The sequence below is a fragment of the Pogona vitticeps genome, chromosome 5 (genome assembly GCF_051106095.1).
Source record: "Pogona vitticeps strain Pit_001003342236 chromosome 5, PviZW2.1, whole genome shotgun sequence".
NCBI classification, from domain to species: domain Eukaryota; kingdom Metazoa; phylum Chordata; class Lepidosauria; order Squamata; family Agamidae; genus Pogona; species Pogona vitticeps.
The window spans coordinates 17,877,445-17,891,197 of record NC_135787.1 but is presented as its reverse complement, the minus strand read 5'-3'; the positions used below and the strand labels follow the sequence as shown (position 1 = coordinate 17,891,197).

General features: G+C 40.7%; 1 protein-coding gene across 3 annotated transcripts in view; it reads right to left on the bottom strand.

The window, feature by feature from the left end:
• The window catches only part of LOC110081715 (melanopsin), a 65,006-nt gene extending 55,540 nt beyond the window's left edge, over positions 1 to 9,466 (bottom strand). For all 3 annotated transcript variants that reach the window (XM_073001939.2, XM_073001941.2, XM_078394567.1), the window contains exon 1: positions 9,343 to 9,466. In XM_073001939.2, coding sequence (XP_072858040.2) covers positions 9,343 to 9,369 — 27 coding nt within the window. In that variant the 5' untranslated portion in view covers positions 9,370 to 9,466. The remainder of the gene's footprint in view (positions 1 to 9,342) is intronic.
• Between the last annotated feature and the right edge of the window lie 4,287 nt (positions 9,467 to 13,753).

The following is a 13,753-nucleotide window of genomic DNA, read 5'->3' as shown; positions in this document are numbered from 1 at the left end:
TTTTTATGCCTTTTACAGAAACATATCCCAGCTTTATTAAACTCAATAAGATGCTTCCTTCTACATTCAATTTTATTACAACCAACAAAACAAATATTTATCTTTCAAAATGAAAATATCACTTTTTATACTAACACCAAGTTTACGGGGTGGCGCTGCAGGCTACACCGCGGAAGCCTGTGCTGCAGGGTCAGAAGACCAAGCAGTCTTAAGATTGAATCCACGCGACGGAGTGAGCGCCCACTGCTTGTCCCAGCTCCCGCCAACATAGTGGTTCGAAAGCATGCAAATGCAAGTAGATAAATAGGGACCACCTTGGTGGGAAGGTAACAGCATTCCGTGTCTAAGTCGCACTGGCCATGTGACCACGGAAGATTGTCTTCGGACAAAACGCTGGCTCTATGGCTTGGAAATGGGGATGAGCACCGCCCCCTAGAGTCGAACACGACTGGATAAAAAATTGTCAAGGGGAACCTTTACCTTTACCTTTATACTAACACCAAACAAGATTAGAATCAGAGCAATTCTATTAGTAAGATTTCTTGCTTAAGAAATGTTTTCCCAAAGTTCTCCAAAGAATCAAATAACCATTTGTTAATGAAAAGTAACAAAAGATCATTCAAATGCCTATGTTTTTGTGGGATTTTATTTTGTTTTCTGCAACAAGTTGCATGAAAAATTTTGGAAGTAGTTTACAAGAAAACAGCATATTCTGCCTCAAAAAGAAGCCTTGATATTTCTGACTGTTGCTGTAGAATGATATTTGATCTAAAGCATTCACAGTATAAGGCAGGTGGGAATTCCTTTTCATAAATTTATTTTATTTATTTATTTATTTAATTTATATCCTGCCTATCTGAATCACATAGGACCACTCTAGACACTAAATTATTTTTATTCTTCTTCTAGATCAGGCTCGTCCAACCTGCGGCCCCAGGGCCACATGCGGCCCAGGTTGGCTCATAATGCGGCCCAGTGCAATTTTTTATTGTTAAAGAAATTCCAAAGTTTCAAAGTTACACTGCCGGCGCTTGCGGCCGGAATTTGGCTGGGGCACGTTACAACGGTAGGGAGGGAGAGAGGGAAGGAAGGAGCGGGAGGGAGGGGAGCTGCGTGACTGCATTGCGCCGTCCCCATCAATAGGTGGACCCCCTCCTGGCCCCATAAAGCCACCGGAGTCGAAGCTGGCAGCCTCTGCTGTCTGAGATCGCAGCTGCTGGTAAGCGCGCTTGGAGCGGGGCTGCGGAGGATGGCTAGGGCTGCCCCCCCATGAGGCCCAAACCAAATTTATGTGCAGCCCAAACCAAATTTTCATCTTCTAATGTGGCCCAGGGAAGGTGAAAAGTTGGACACCCCTGTTCTAGATCTTCTAGAGATCTAGACATCTTCTAGAGAATATCAAAAATTGACCAAAACCACCTATGGACAATATTCCCTATAATTTTCAGTCCCAATGCATGGGGCTCCACCCCCCACAATCCTCCCATGCAGGGTTCTTTTGTGACCGGAATGAGGGGGGCCGGAAACAATGAATGTGCGTGCACAGAGGAGGAGAAAAGCTAAATGGGAGACCAAGATGAGCACGCTCATGCAGTTGCACATCTTAGAGAGAATCTTGCCCATGCAACATATTCAGTACTGGACCCATCTTTATTGTGGGACTAACTGGTCAAATATAGCACCTATTCTCCAACCAGAAGAATAGGTTTTTTCCCCTTTCTAACTTTGCAAACATTTGCAACAGTTGTTGCCTGTTGTAATGGTTGAAAAGTAACTTGTTACTTGTCCTTTTTAAACTTTTCCTTTATTCTGTGTTACTTGGGGGCTTACAAACGAAGAGGAGACCTGTCAAAAAAAAAAAAAAGACCTGTCAAAATGGCTTGGGCCCTGGATACCTGAAGGACTGCCTCCTTCAATATGAACCTACCCAGCAGTTAAGATCTAGCCAGGGAGCCCTTTTTATAAGAGCCGTCCCTCAAGGAGGTAAGAGAGATGGCTTGTAGACAAAGGGCCTTTTCGGCAGCTGCCCCCAAACTATGGAATGCCCTCCCAACTGAGATTTGTCTGGCGCTGACACTGATTACATTTCGGTGCCAGGTCAAAACCTTCCTGTTCCAGAAGGCTTTTAATTGAAATAATATCAGCTGTGGGTCTGATGGCAATTTTTAGAGTATATATTTTTAATTGCATTTTAATTATTTTGCCCTTTTATTTTGCCTTTTTATTGTATTTTAAATGTTGTAAGCCACCCAGAGACCTTCGGGTAATGTGGGCGGCATATAAGTTAAATAAAATAAATAAATAAATAAATAATCTCCAAAATGCTTTAGAATATTCCTAAAAATAATTATTGAAAGGAACAAGATCAAGTTACTCAATACACCGGTAAACTAGTGTAGTGTATGCTCAATGTATTATTGCCAAACTAAAATATCTTTATACCATTAAACCAAAAATTAGCTAGTTGCAGCTAGCTGTGTTACTTGTAATTCTGCTGCTTTGTAGCTGATGCTTCATCATACCTGCAAAAGAAAGAGATCAGCAGGACTCAGAAAACTCTAAGGACTATAAGGAGTTTTGGGGGGAAATCATAAGTTTTTGAAGCCGATAGCCTTCAAAATAGGCAAACAAGAATAGAATATATTAAGTGAAAATGAAATCCAGGTGGATTATTGCAAGAGTGGTGGAAGCAGGAGAGAGAACAGAAAACTGAGGAGAAACCAGAGCTTGGAATTTTTATTTCGTTAGACTCCAAATCTCAGAATCTCACAGCCAGACTTACTAATGTCATTTGGGGGATTTCTGAACAGTTTGATTTGAAATTAATTTTTCCAAGCTGTGGACAAAATGGAGTATACTGAGAAAGGGTATCACTTGAACTATGTCATAATGAAATACACACAGCAAAGTTTGCTCTTGTTCTGTCTAGTGTACCTTAAGGCATGGAGTGTACATCCAGCACTGACTCCAGTCTGTTGCAAAAGAGCTGAGGGAGTTTTTAAAACTAAGCTCAAGTGGACTGCATTTCTGAGGGGGGGGTGAACTGGTAATGAAGTACATCTGTGCAACTCAGGGTGGCGTATTGGATAGAATGATGGACTAGGACTCTGGAGGCCTGGGTTCAAATCCTTGCTCATCCATAGAAACTCACTGGGGTGTGGGAACTGATAAAAAAATCACTCCTTAAATATTTCACTTACACTGAAAGCCCTATTAAGGTTGCTCTAAGCCAGCTCCAACTTGATGGCACACAACAAAAAAAAAGTAACTTAAAAGCCATTGCAGGGTGAAAATAATTTGTATTGCAAAAACAAGGCAAATAGCTTTTGTCCTTCATATCTCATATGTTCACATTATCTCAAAGCAGTAGAGTGATTACCTGCTCAAACACATCTAACAGAAATACTGGAAATTAGAGAAGGTAAAAGCTCCATTCCGAAATATTCAGCTGTTCAAAGAGAATTTAAATAACTGAGTAGAGGCATGTTGTCCTTGGAGGAACCAGAGATAAATTCAGATGCATAAAAATCAGCTTCTTGCACGGCTTGCTTTCAATAGCTCAGATAGACTTAGGAAAGAACACATAAACCCGTGAATCTTTCTGATCTTTCAAATGATGCTCAGTTTCAATTTGAGCCTTCTATACTGAGTTTACTGGCCTGAACATAAGCTTTTAGATATGAAATATTAACTAAATGGCCTGTGTGTGTTTCCATGTATGTCAGTAGACACAAGTACATGCACAGAGTTTTGAGAGAGATGGGCACAAATATAAGTCATAGTAAGTCAGTGGCATTTCTCTACATAACAGAAGTGTCAAATATTTTAAGCTCTTACAGGGCAGCTTTTATACATTTGTGAGATTTTAAAGATATCAGAACTATAATCTTTCTGTTGCAACACAGTATCCTGTTGTCAGTGTTGAAATAATATTCAATCACCATTTAAACAGATTCAGCTAGCTGGCTTTTGGAGACAGAAACAGGGAAGGGATAAAGGAAACATTTTCTAATTTGACAAAGGCAGCAAAACGCTTTGGGCTGATTCTAGTTAGATGGACTCTAGTGTTCTTCTCTTCTTCAAACTTAAGGTAAAACCAGACAACTGGTTCACTTTTGTCCAATTTTCAGTATACGGTAGGACATAGTTTAAGAGACTGGTCAGTGCTACACTGAGCCTTTGACGGTAAGAATGAAGTGACATTTAAAAAATATGGTTTTTAAACCAATTCCCATCATTTGTTGTGTACATTTGGAACTGACCTACAGCTACTCTAATAGAGATTTCAAGGTAAGGGAGATATTTCTGAGTGGTTTTACCAGTTCCACACTTCCACTGATTGTTCAAGCCCAGGCCTCCCGAATCCTAGTGCATCACTCTATATGTTACAGCACACTGGGTGTCCAAGCTCTCAGAAAAAAAGAACCCATTAAACAGAGCAATACACTCTTGGTCCCTATTTTAAGGAGAAGTGTGAGTTATTAACCAAACAGATAAATAAATATTTATTGCATTGAATGGAAAGGAAGTAAAGTGGGTTGTTTACCAGCCTACTCAGTAAAGGGCACAGAAGAGACTGCCTGATTGTCTTTATGTCCCAAGAGAGGTCCCCTTGACACCTTGGGGTCTTTTATGTCAGTTTTTAGGTGTACACTTAAATGAACACAAATATAACAAAGGCATTTGAAAGCTGACATTTGTTGACAAACTTGGACTCGTAGTTGTGTGATGTATGAAACAGCCCTCAGGAAATGTGGCCACCATCATTCATAAAGCAACACTTTCCTACAGAAAACTGAAATGATATATATGACATCCCTTTACTCTTCTGCCAGACATAAATCTAAATGTGTACTCTTAGCAGTGTTCCTCCCTGGCCTACTAATTTATATCATGCAAGACAAAAATTTCTGGTTTGAGTGATTTGATAAAAGTACATCAAAAATTCCCCTTTCTGAGTTTGAAATTTTTGAAAGCTTTCAATTACAAAGATATTGAAAGCTATTCATTACAAGCTGACCCGCAAAGAAATCATTAAACTCTCCATTGTACTTATTAACTGCTAGCTTACAAGACACCAGTTAATGAAATTCCCAGCTGCATTATATTCTCCAAATTATACTCCTGTAAAGATTCATATCCTTTCATCAGCATATCGAGGTCACAGGAAGGTGTAATAGTTCCAGATTCTGACAGATGAACAAGTAGTAAGCAAAAATACAGATAAGTCACCTTGCAATAAATCTAATTTCCACTGGACTAAGCACGTTAACTCTGTGGCAGTGAGAATACTAAATAGTTTGGAGTTGTATAGACTGTCAGATTTTATTTTGCAGAAGCTTTGGTGGACAGCCAGCTGCTATTTAAAAGACCTAACGCCATACAAAATCTTATTTCAAAACACAAAGAGAGAATTATCCTTTGGAGATCTTCAAAGGAGAACTCAGAACTGCAACAATGTAAACTGATTATACCAGTACTGATAACACTCTCCTCAATTATTACATCCTTAATTCCTTAACATTTATACAGAGTCTTTTCCTTTGAAGAAAATTTGAGTTTTTCTGAAGTACAGCTTAGAAATATCACATCTGTATGAGGCTATCTGCTCTAAAAATGTTCTCCTTTACTCAACTCTTTTTTCCAAGTAGACAACACACTCAGCTTTTTGAGAGCTCAATTAAGTATATGCACAGCAAAACAAAACTGTCCTATTTCACCCCATCATTATCCCATTGTTCTGATGAACCTTTGAGGAAAACAGATTTAGAGATTGCAGCTCAACTGCCCTCTGCTAAAAGTCAATGGAAATTGCTCAGTTCTGCAGCACAGGAATTTGTTTCCAGTGCCCTAAAAAAGGGAACCAAAAGAATTCAAGTGCCAAAATATAATTTAAACATTTCTGAGGAATTTAAAGTCTACATAAGGAAGAGTTCTGCATTATTAAATTCAATAATAGACCATGAACCAGAACTACTGTGGAGTGAAGCCAAATATATTATTAAGGAAGAATGCAAAAATTAAATTCCTATAGTAAAATGAAAAGAAAACCCTAGATGGATGGCAGAAGAAATGCTTAAAATTGTTAAGGACAGTCAGGAAGGGTGACAGAAGTAGGGTCAGAATTCTGAATGCAGCTTTTCAGCAACTATCAGGTAGAGACAAAGAGAACTATTATAACAGACAGTGCAAAGAAATAGAAGAGAACAACAAGAGAGAGAGAGAGAGAGAGAGAAACACCAAGATATCTCTTCCAGAAAATCAAGAAGTCAAAGGAAAATTCAAGCCTAGATTAGGAATGCTGAATGACCAACAAGAAAGCACACTACCTTTACTACAGTAAAGGTGGAAACAGTACTGTATACTGAAGACCTATACAGAAGAGATAAAATGATGACGGACTCTTTTGAAGAAGAATCTTGTGAGGAAGAATCTGCAAATGAAGAGAAAGCTTCCTGATGTTCAAGCTGGATTCCAAAAAAGGGAAGAGGCACTCAAGATCAATTTCCAAATATGTACAGTACTGTTTGTCAGGAATCCTTATATTATTGCTCAGGTTGCTAACTTTTTCTTTGTGGTAATATGAAGAAGGGCTTACTTATTGGAAGATCTGTAATAACTTTCCCCTGTTTTTAAAAAACTTTCTATGCTCTTCTTTTTATTGTGTGCAAATTGGTTGATGTATATCTGAAATAGGTCATATTACCATAATAAATGCATATTATAATAGTTGTTGTGGGTTTTTCGGGCTCTTTGGCCATGTTCTGAAGGTTGTTCTTCCTGAGGTCCTCTGAAGATGTCAGCCACAGAGACTAGCGAAACGTCAGGAAGAACAACCTTCAGAACACTGCCAGAGCCCGAAAAACCCACAACAATTAGATCTCAGCCATGAAAACCTTCACACATATTATACTAAATTGCAAATATCCACAAAAGTGGATATTTGTGGAGTGCACAAAAAATTCAGAATAAGATCAGTCTATGCTTTGTAGATGACAACAAAGGCTTTGACTGTGTAGATTATGAAAAACTATGGGTTCTTGTGAAAGAAATACAGTAAGTGTGTCCCAGCACTTGATTGTCCTGATGCATAACCTGTACTGTGGACAAGAAGGCTACTGGCAGGACACAATATGGAGACATAGAATGGTTTCCTATATGCAAACGTATCAGGCAAGGATGCATTTTAAATCCCCATCTGTTCAATTTATGTGCAGAATGTAACATATTGAAAACTGGACTAGACTGAGATGAAAGAGTGAAAAATGGTGGAAGAAACATCTAGGACACACAGATGACACTATCCTTCTTGTGGAAAGCAGCAATGATTTGAAACAACTTTTAGTGCTAGTGAAAGAAGAAAGTGCCAAAGTAGAATGACAGTTGAACATTAAGAAGACAAAAATCATGACTATAGAAGAACTATACAACTTTAATGCTGGGTATGAAGAAATTGAAATTGTTTAAGACCGTGTATGTCTTGGTTCAGTCATTAATCCAAATGGAGACTGCAGCCAAAAATTCAGAAGACTGTGACTTGGAAGGGCACCAATAAAGGAATTAGAAAAGATCATCAGCTGTAAGGATGTGCCACTGGAGATCAATGCTAAGATAATCAGCCCTCACTCTTGGGTTAACCTACTTCACAGGCTTATTGTGAGAATACTATTGTATTCCTGATAACTATGTATGGGCGTGAAAGCTGGACAGTGAGGAAGTCTGACATAAAAAAAGTGATTCATTTTAAATATGGTGCTGGAGGAAAGCTTTGTGGATAATCTGGACTTCTAGAAAAACCAACCAGTTTGTCCTAGATAAAAATCAGGGTTATAATATCTTTGGAGGAATACTACTACTACTACTACTACTACTACTACTACTACTACTACTACTACTACTACTACTACTACTACTACTACTAATACTAATACTAATACTACTAATACTACTACTACTAATACTACTAATACTACTAATACTACTAATACTACTAATACTACTAATACTAATAATTATAATAATTATAACAATAATAATAATAATCCTCAGCCGCACTAGACGGTTCCAAGTCCTCCATACAGAGAACGTTACCATAGTCTTTCGAGACTGAAGGATGCCTAACTAAATAATAATAATCAAATTGATGCTGTTCTACTTTGGACACATCATGAGAACAAGATTTGCACGTTGGAAAGGCTGAAGGCAGGAGAAAAAGAGGAAGACCAAATACAAGATGGATCAACTCCCTAAATAAAACCACAGGCTGGATTTTACAAGAGCTGAGCAGGGCTGCTAAGCCTAGGACAGTTTGGAAATTGTTCATTCTGAGAGTTGTTATAAACTGAAGGCACGTAACAACAAAAAAAAAGTTGTTGTTTAGTCGTGTCCAGCTCTTCGTGACCCCATGGACCAGAGTACGCCAGGCCCTCCTGTCTTCCACTGCCTCCCAGAGTTGGGTCAAAAACAAAAAAGTAATTCCATGCTAAGAGAAGAATCTTGGTCGCAATGACCAGATAGGTGGGGTATTAAATAAATAAATAAATAAATAAATAAATAAATAAATAAATAAATAAATAAATAAATAAATAAATAAATAAATAAATCTTCTAACCGCCCATAGCCCATCAACACAGATATGGCAGCTGCTGGAACTTCTCCATATTTGGAGATGGACACACACACACACACACACACCCTTAATGGTGCAATCATTAATCTTAGAATATTGCACAAAGTCTTGGAAGACCAAGATTTTGCTCCCCGATTCACCACAACGTTCACATGGTGACCTTGGACCACGCATTCTCTCTTGAGCTAACTAATCTACCTCACAGGGTTGTTGTAAGAAGACAAATGGAGAGGGGTACAACACAGGCAAGCTTGAGCTCCATGAAGGGACAGGTGCTTCCAGTCCTATCCCCACTTACCTGGGAAGAAATCTCATCGGCATTAGATGGTTCAAATGCAGTGGTTCCCAACCTTGGGTCGGTCACCCAGGTGTTCTTGGACTGCAACTCCCAGAAACCCTGGCCAGCACAGCCGGTAATGAAGGCTTCTGGGAACTGCAGTCCAAGAACACCTGAGTGACCGACCCAAGGTTGGGAAGGCTGTTCTAAGAGTTCAGACGGCTGCGCCCGCAGAGCCGGTCTCCGGGCGTCCATCCTTTGCTCTGAAGTTTTCCAATGTCCCTTTCACTTTGAAGGCCCCAACTCTTTCTTCCTCCCTCACGCACGCCGTGAAGAGGTTAGTGAGGCAACCCGGGCCGGAGCCGGGCAGTCTCCAGCCCCAAAGGGTGTTCGTCCCGCTCCGCTCGGCGCAGGTGACGCGCCTGGCCCCTTTTACCTGCTCATGCGCCCCGGGGTCTGCCATGCTGCTCGCGCCAACCCAGATGCCGGCCGGCCGGCCAGCCAGCCGCCGCGGCTTCACTCTTTCCTGGACTCCATTCCTGAGCGCGGGAACTCTACAAGCCGCCGGCTGGAGCTGCGGGGCGCTGCTCGACTCTGCCTCCGGCCGCTGCCTCTCCCTCCTCGAGCGGTTCCACCACCACCACCACTCCCGCCGCCACCGGGAAAGGAGGAGGTGGAGGGAGGTGGCTGGTCCAGCGGCAGCTGCCGGCTCCTGTCCGGGCGAGGAGAAGGGAGGGAGGGCGGCAGATGCCGCGACGCCAGCCTGAGCCTATTTAACCTGGCCAGCCCGCTGGTCATCATAATAAATGAGGAGACCCAAACGCGCGCCACGGCGGGAGGCTTGCTCTCCTCCCTTCTCCCGCCCACAGTCCCCCCGAGGGAGCGTGAGGCGAGAAACCTATGGAAGGCGGAGTCAGGGAAAGGAGAGAGTGTGTGTGAGAGAGAGAGAGGGGGGGGGGGGCGGCCGCGAACGTCTCCAACTTTTCCCGTCTGGGCTGAGGCGATGCGTCGTGAGGGCGCCTTCGCCGCTGCAGGCGAGAAAAATGCGTCCTCTGGCTCTTGCCTTAGAAGAAATTTCTCCTAAAAATAAGAAAGCGGGTCCTCAGGCTACACGTGTATGCTTGCTTGGCTAATTTTCCAGTGGCAGGGAGGCTCCTTGAGACCATTACATGATAATCTAATACGTAAAGTGTAGATCTCTGCTGAAATCCAGCAGCTAGAGAAGACCCACTGAATCAAGAGGGGTGTGGTGAGTCAGCTCTCTGTACAGTAGGAGCCGTTGATTCCGTGGGTCTCCGCTATTGCTGCTGGATTTCGGAAATTGTATTACAGTACTTATTTTGAAGTCAGGAAGTAATGAGTAGTAACCATCAGGGTACCCTCAAGGCATCGGTCTCTTCTGATTTTGGAAACTAAGCCGGGTCAGACTTCTTGGTTAGGATGGGAGACCAACTGCAAGAAATCTTTTGGTAGGGCCAGGAAACAGAATCCTAGCTGAAATCCTTAAGAACAGCTGCTGGTTAGAGTTGGTAATATTGAACCCGATGGGCTAACAAGTTGACTCAGTATAGAGCAGTTTTCAGGAAAGTGGTGGTAGCAGCCAAACAAAAGAGGAGCAAATGTATTTCAGTGAGACCTTTCATGGATTATAAACCATGTCTTCAGACACATAGACTCACATCCTGGTGATGTGGATTGTAATCTATGAAAGCTCATACTGAATCTGTTTTGGCTTTCTTTTTGTTGCTCCTGAAATGTGCTTACATAGGTACTCTCTGAAAACTAGTCACTGGACTAGTTCACTGGAATAGGATCATGTAACTTATTTCTTACTAGAAATTACATTTCTCCCTTGAATTGAATGGGTCTGAGCAGTATGGTTTTGGTTACACATGGACTTTTTCAATAAATAAATATTTCAATAAATAATTATTAAATAAATAAATATTCCATAAATACCATGTCTTTGGCCACCTGAAACCAGGGGCATGTTCAGCACTGAAGGTGTTGAAGTTGTCTACTTGCCCCCCCCCCCCAACACAACATCTCTAATTCAGCCCCTAGGCTGAATTAAGAACCTTTAAGGCGCATTACACATTGTATTGTATGGAAAGGATTGTTAGTGCTGTGGAAGAGAACCCCCATAGAGAGAACTGTTCTGAATGTGTGTGAGAGTAAATCAGCTGTTGATGCTTTGTAGTTACATACGAATAAGAGTTATACAGTATACAGATATTGAACTACATGGGGGGGGTTTCTGGTGCCCCTAACCTTGATGTTATTGAATGGAGAGGTATATTTAAGAACAATCACTGTAGAAATGTCCTGTAAGGTATATATTTTATTCACTTTCAACAAGCTTTTGACATCCAGGTAAAGGTAAAATAAAATCTTTCAAATCTTTGTACAGTAAAAATTGTCTCTTTGGAGTTTATTAAAAGAATCCATCAAAATGAATCCAGTCCTTATACAGAGAAAATATTTAACTGCTTATATTGATTCCATTTGAGATCTTGTCAGTAGTAATCGAGAAGTTCAAGTTGCATGCAAAGCATTCATGCTTTCTTTGGCCTCCAGTAGAATTTACTTCCAATCAATAATATCTACCAATGTGGCATTACATTTATCTGGGAATGCAGATGCTTCTCTCTCTCTCGTTAGATGATGAATGAACTGCCATCGTAATCTCAGTTTTTAAGAGATTAGAGAAATCCTGAAGAGGAAGCCAAATAAGTACTCAATCTATTTAAAGGCTTTCTTAATAAATAGAGTGTTCACTCATAGCTTTCAAGTCCCAGCGTAGCTTTTCCTAGTATCTAGATATAGTGAAATAGTTCTCAATGCTATGCAAAAAAGTTCAGAGCACTTCTGCTTTGAAATGTCTTTCTAGGTGCAAGGTACTGCTGTATGAGTTATTATATCCTACACAGAAATATATACTGTAGATAGACTTAATATCTCATTGTTCAGTATGGCCAATATTTCAGAATTTGATTTATATATCCCAAAGGTTCAGAAGAAGAAACTTTTCTGAATGTTAAAAAATAGGCTGTAAAACAGAGATGGAGAATTTGTGGTTCTCCAGAATGTAACTCCTACAACCTCTCACTATTACCCATTCCTAGTGGGGTTGACGGGGGTTCAGAGTACAGCAACAGCTGGAGGCTCACCATTTCCCCACTCCTGTTGCAAGTGCTGTAGTCTTATATAGGTCTTCTCCCATAAAAGAATGCATAGGATTGCAACCAGTTGAAAACTCACACTGTCAGTTTCATTGCAATATGTTTACCAACATCTGCCTTCCTACATGTTCTGCATAACTGGAAGGGACCCTATGAGTTATTGAGTTCAGGCTCCTACAAAAGGGAATTGAACTCTTAACCTGTGGCTCTGCAGCCTGATACTTAAAGCACTGAGCGAGACAGCAATATGTTGTTGTTTTGATTTATAGGCTGATCCGTAGTGCTAGAACACTCTATGGGTGGTTTACATGAGTCATGAGTTTATACGAGATGGAAGACTGAATCAACCTTGAGCTGGCTACCTGAACCCATCAGGATTGAATTCAGGTTGTGAGCGGGGACTTGGCTCCAGTGCTGCAATTTAACCACTGTGCCATGGGGCTTTGGTCCATTGTGTTTTTTGTTTTGTTTTTTACAATTTACGAACAGGTACATTATCATTTTACAACTATGACACTGATCTGGAGTGAAGACACACTGAACGATGGTCACTATATTCAGATCCTTATAATCCTTAGTTAAATTGTTGACTAAGCAGCTTATGATTTTAAAATAACATTTGTGGCGGGACATATCGTTAAATGGGCAGTCCAATCATATTAATCTGCTTTAGCTGTAGCAGAGCAAATACTGGCTTGTTTCACTACATCAGTACTGGGTTACTGGAAAGGTCCACACAACCGATTCACAACCAGGTAGCCGCTGTTAATCCGAGATAATATAATTTTAATTTATTCACTTTATTATTCAGTTGTTTCGTCCAGGTATGATTAGTTTCCTTCTTTTTCATTTGGTATGATTAATCATGCAATCAAGCATAAGATTTGTTGTTGCCTTAATACAAAAATAGATACCCAGTGTCGTGTAGTGCACTGGTCCCCAACTTTGGGCTTCCAGATGTTCTTGATCTTCAACTCCCAGAAATCCTGGCCAGCAGCGGTGGTGGTGAAAGCTTCTGGGATTTGTAGTCCAAGAACATCTGGAGGCCCAAGGTTGGGGACCACTAGGATTGAGGAGGTCTTGGTTGTCCCATTTATCGAAAAAATCTGAAGAATGGTGACTGGTCCCAAGTAGAAAGTTTTCTTGAAGAGAAGCTAGGCTACCCGATCCCACAGCATTGTACAGAAAAAGATCATTTTATTCACACAGGCTTTGGGCAGTTGAATGGGTGCTGAGGAAATACTGGGGAAAAGTTGTCTTATTTCCAAGCTCGTTCAAGGCAACGCCTTGAATGTGAGTTGTAGCAGCTTCATTTTGTTATGTCTAAGTAAAATATATTACACTGGTTTGTTCAATGTGATGCTTTTTCATTGCTTCTGTGAGTGGATTAGCTTCATAACAAGTAGAAAATGTATCATTAATGGGACATCTTTGGGACTCCAAATAGTGTGTGCATCTTGTTTGCTTCTCTGCTTGGAGATGCAAACACCTTCTACAGGCCGCCCTCAATGATCTTATTTATAGCAGAAATGTCTCTATATTTCATTAAGATTATAGGAACTCCTTGTTAATGGCTCATGTCATGAAAGGAGAATGCTGTTGCTAGTGATGGGATGTAGCATTGTGATGCAGCAGCAGAGTGATATACAGTACAATACAGTAAGT